Genomic DNA, 4,990 nt, shown 5'->3' with positions numbered 1-4,990 from the left:
ATTAAGAATTGAATAAATATGATTTTTTAGGATATAAAATATAAGACATACATTTTTAAGGTCTTTAGAAATTGATTTTAACTTCTCAAAAATTATCAAAATGGGTCTTAATTAGAGCAAACTAGTTGCAACAATGTAGATCTTTTGGGAATCTTCAATTTGCAAAAATATAAGAGGATCTATAACATGAAAGAGCTATAAAAGGGGAATACCCTTGTTGACACCACATTTTAGGTAGTTTTATGGTTTTCTAATTATAATTTGACGGCTTTATGTATTACTCTCCAATTTGTTGGGTTCTTGAGATGGAGTTTTCATAGTGATTTTTGTACGTATCATTATGATGCTAAAATTGCTCCAAATTTATTGTTGACAATATTCCTATAAAGATAGAATCTACGAGTTTGCATTATAAACATTTGATTATTGAATAATAAATATAGTTGCTTGGATTTTGAGGGTTTTTTTTTTTTTTTTTATTTCGACACAAAATGCTTATTTCCTTGTAATTATATAATTGATTTAATGTTTGCACATAGCTCCTCCCATTGATTAGTGTAGAAGTATATTCCACACCTCTGATTCCTTTCATTTAGTATCAAATTTTGATTGATCGTAGGTGTTAGGGATAAGTTTTTTTGGTCTAATCTTGTTGAGTGGTATCTTGCATAGAAAAACTTGTTATAGGAAAACATTAAGCACATCAAGGATAGAGATGAAGATGCTCACTAGAACTAACTTTAAGTTGTGGAAGTTCAAGATAGAAGATATATTTGTGTCCGTGCATGCCCATGCACACACACAAAACTTATGGATTATCATGTTTATATCCAAACCCAGCAAAATTTCAAAAGCTAATTGAGATCTATGGAATAGAAATATGAAGTAAGTTGTTAGAATCCACTTAGCATTTTCAATTTTCACTCCATATATTGATGATGGATAAATCCTCATCCTAACGATATTATTGAATGTGATAAAAAAATATGTTGATACATTAAAAACTCATGCAATTGATTACAAAGTATCTTCCTAAGAAAACACCACATAGGCTCTTGAAAGAAGTTAGGAGACTTGCACCAAGTTAAATTTTTAGATAGCAAAATTTCCATAAGAAATAAGTTGTATACCTTTATAATGGAGGGTGGTGGTTATGTGGCTAAGCATTTGGACATGTTCAATATGATTATGAACGTTTTCCTCTTTTTTTTTATAAATTCTGATTTGAACAAATTCTAATTTTACGTTTATACTTTTTCTTTTTCTTTTTTTGAATTCTGATTTGAACAAATTCTAATTTTGGGTTTATTAGTGGAAGTGGAGACAGATTTTTTGGTGGGAATTTTTTGAGTGAAGACACAAGATTTTGTTATCATTTTTCTTACTTATCTTATATGCATGTTTTCATTTATTGTTTATTGGTTGTTACCAAATCATATACCTAATATTTGATTAGTAATTCTGAATTATGTTTCAATTAATTATCTGTTTCTATATTATTGACTATAAAGAATCCATTTTCATTTCCATCCTTCACTACAAACGAAGTAATTGGAACCAAAATTCATTTAAATGAATTGCATCCATGTTCGTTAATGGAGTTTATATCTGTCGGCATTCCTCGTTAGAAACTACTAATCTATAAGCAGTGAGAATGGTATTTAACAAATTGCTTTGGTTTTGTGGTGGGAATTTAGATCCTTGACCTTCCTCTTGATTAAAACCTTGTGGCCATTTCCATTTGCTGCAGCAGCAACAACATTGGCCGCCGCCTCCTTCTCTGGTTTGAATGGCAGCGAGTCCAATTCATTCAAAACTGTGCAAATGTCTTGGACGAGCCTGTCCGCCAAGCTTCTGCTGAAATCCTCTCGTATAACCACGTGCAGAACGCTTATGTGCTGAGCATTTGGAGCCATATTATAGGCAGGTACCATCCACTTAAATCTTCTCAGGTGTTCTGAAATATCAAGTTCATTGTACTCAAGCTTGTCCTTGAGACAGAATGCAACTAGAGGTACACCCTCCTCTTTTGATAACATATTGAAGCCCCCTGTCCTTATAAGACTATCCCGTAAGTATTTGGCGTTTGCCCTGCAGCTTTCAATGATTCTCTTGTATCCCTAAACCAGTTGTACAGTTAGGGTTTTTGTTAATTGGTTCGTTTCAAACATAAATTACCGATCATTTAAATCGTTCATTTCTTACCTCAAAGCCAAGGCGAATAAATTGGTAGTACTGAGCAATGATTTGACTTGCACTTGATTGAATTGGGCCAAAATTAGATCCTCCCCTGAAGAATTATTCTGAATTTACCCTTTTCAATAAAGATGAGATGCGATGAGTTTCTCCTCAATTTTATAGACGGGAGATCATGGTGAATATACAGAACCTAGTTAAATATTACTTTGTTTGGATTACAATTAGGTAAACCATTGCTGCCTGAACTTTTTCAGTGGAACATTGCATTACATAAATGATTCCTTCAAGCATTGGGTAGTACATTGGCTACAGAATTCCTGTAAGAAAATCTATTATAACTTGGTCTGCCTCAACAAAACTTGTTCAGATAAATTCTATTTCTACTTACGCTGTGTCAAAGATCCTAGAGGGTTCATCTAAAGAGAACATAAAATACTTCATTCTATTTCATTCTTAAAAAAATTGCCTACCTTTAGAGAAATTGAGTGTGAAAGTTGGTTGATCAGTTCCAAGATAATTGATATGGAAAATGAGTTCTTCTGGAAGGTCTTGCTTGCCACGCCAAACAACCCATCCAATTCCACAATAAACAAGTCCATATTTGTGCCCACTCACATTGATGCTCCTCACTAGTGGCAGCCTAAAGTCCCACTCCAAATTTGGGTACAGAAATGGTGCAATGAACCCACCACTTGCAGCATCAACATGTATTGGAGTGTCCCTCCTAAACATTCACATAATCACATTTTCCGAGCAATACTCAAATTACTATAACCACTGTAAATTTTCTGGATAAGTTTTGAACAAATATCCTATAAAAGGGTTAGGGCCTTTCAAAAACCCTACCTTTATTCTTACTGAAAAACAAAATTCTTGAACAAATTTCAAAAATACAACCAGTTTGAATTCATACTTTGTTTTATTATTCTTTTCCATGAAAAGGTCATTGAGCAGTTTCACATCCTCAAATTCGCCATTATAAGTAGACCCTAAAATGGCAGCAACACAAATGGTGTTTTCATCTACCAATTCTACAGCTTTTTGAGGGTCCATAACATAATATCCCTCTCTCAGCTTCACCTCTTTTAGTTCCACCTCAAAATACCGAGCAAACTTCTCCCAACAGACCTGCAAAACAATGTCATACACAACAACAATTACCATTACCAAAACATGCAGAGCCCAGCTAATTATTTTCAAATTTTAGGAAAACAGATAAAAAAGGATTAGTTAAAAGTTTAAACCTGGACATTGGCACCACCCACAATATTGGGTTTGTCATAAGGCTTCCCTTGAGCTTTTCTCTTGTTCTGCCACTTGCGCTTGAATGCAAGGCCAGCAAGCATTATAGCCTCAGAAGATCCCACAGTCCCAACACCAATAGCTTGCTCTTTATCAAAAATAGGTGCATGGAACATTCGAGCTATTATATTCACACACCGATTCTGAAATTCCAATTCACAAAACAAATTAAACAGCATCCCATCTCCACATCAATTCTATCTTCATACAATCAAATCTGACAATTTTATCCCCGATTTCAGCTTATAATGTATATAATAAAACAGAGCACTTCTTTTCTGAAAACACAAAGAACGAAGTTTAAAAGGGATCTATCAAGATAAAAATACTAATGACCTTCTCCAAGCAATTCATGAAACCCTTGTCATCAGAACTTAATTAGCAGATGTTGATTGATAATCAAGTAAAATATATGCTTGTTGAATTGATAATAAACACTGACCTGAAGCTCAGTAGTGACAGGGTACTCATCCATATCAACATAGTTCTTATTGATGGCTTCCATTATGAGCTTATTGCACTCAGGCTCCATCCAAGTTGTGACAAAAGAGGCCAAATTAAGCCTTGGATTGCTATCAAGCATAAGCTCATCACTGATGATCTGATATGCAACCTCCTTAGGAGTTAATTTCTCAGGAAGCTCAAACCTGCATATTAATTCAATTCATCAAGATCTTAAACTAATCTGCATAACTATGTATGACATTTTTTTCAGATCCAGACATGTAATTAAAGGAAAGACAATTTAAAAATAAACACATTTACTTAAACCCTAATTCAAGCAATGCATACATACTTTGTTAGAGAATTCTGGAGATAAAGGGAGGCAAACAAAGAATCAATGACACCATCTGAATGTCGTGTGGCTTCGCTGAGCGCCATTATTACCTATATAATGTTATCAGAATGTATGGTATAAATTTAGAATGAAGAATGGTTTTGTTGAAGAGAAGTTCTACTTGTTATATAGTGTTCAAACCATCAATACGCATCAAAATGTATGTGCCGAAAGATAACCGGCTCTGTTTATTATTCTATATTCTTGTGAAGTTCTATTATTATTCTAGAGGGCAGCCATGGTTTCGATTTTCTCTTTGTCTGCTTCGGTAGATTGTTGTAATTAAAGGCAATTCTGTGGGTTTTTGCATACTGTAAGCCAAAACTGTTTTTCCCTCCTATTTTTGAACCGCCATTGCTTTTAACGGAGTTTGTGAACTTTTCTTTGGTTTACTGTATAACTATTTCTTATAAAACGCCGTGTAAAGCGTGTATAACTATTTATTAACGGTTGCGATTGACTAACCTTTCGCTAACACGTTGTACTAAAGGTTTGTTTTGGAGCCAGAATAGACCCAGCCAAAATAGCATACATCCTTCCTGACCATTATTTTTTATTTGAAATTTTCATCATATTTATCTTTAGAGGAATATAAGTAAAGTATAATGAAAATATTATAGTTGTTTATTATTCTACTTAAAAAACTATTAT

General features: G+C 33.7%; 1 protein-coding gene across 1 annotated transcript; it reads right to left on the bottom strand.

Annotated features, from left to right (window-relative positions):
* Positions 1 to 1,551: 1,551 nt before the first annotated feature.
* On the bottom strand, positions 1,552 to 4,749 carry LOC131028650 (glutamate decarboxylase). Its single transcript, XM_059220057.1, has 7 exons — positions 4,298 to 4,749; positions 3,944 to 4,148; positions 3,444 to 3,644; positions 3,113 to 3,327; positions 2,666 to 2,923; positions 2,206 to 2,257; positions 1,552 to 2,120 (listed from the first exon to the last, which is right to left on the bottom strand). Exons 1-7 carry the CDS (start codon positions 4,381 to 4,383, stop codon positions 1,662 to 1,664), a joined length of 1,476 nt encoding a protein of 491 aa, XP_059076040.1. The 5' UTR covers positions 4,384 to 4,749; the 3' UTR covers positions 1,552 to 1,661.
* Positions 4,750 to 4,990: the final 241 nt, after the last annotated feature.

This window comes from Cryptomeria japonica, chromosome 4, assembly GCF_030272615.1.
Source record: "Cryptomeria japonica chromosome 4, Sugi_1.0, whole genome shotgun sequence".
NCBI classification, from domain to species: domain Eukaryota; kingdom Viridiplantae; phylum Streptophyta; class Pinopsida; order Cupressales; family Cupressaceae; genus Cryptomeria; species Cryptomeria japonica.
This window is presented reverse-complemented; position numbering and strand designations above follow the sequence as displayed.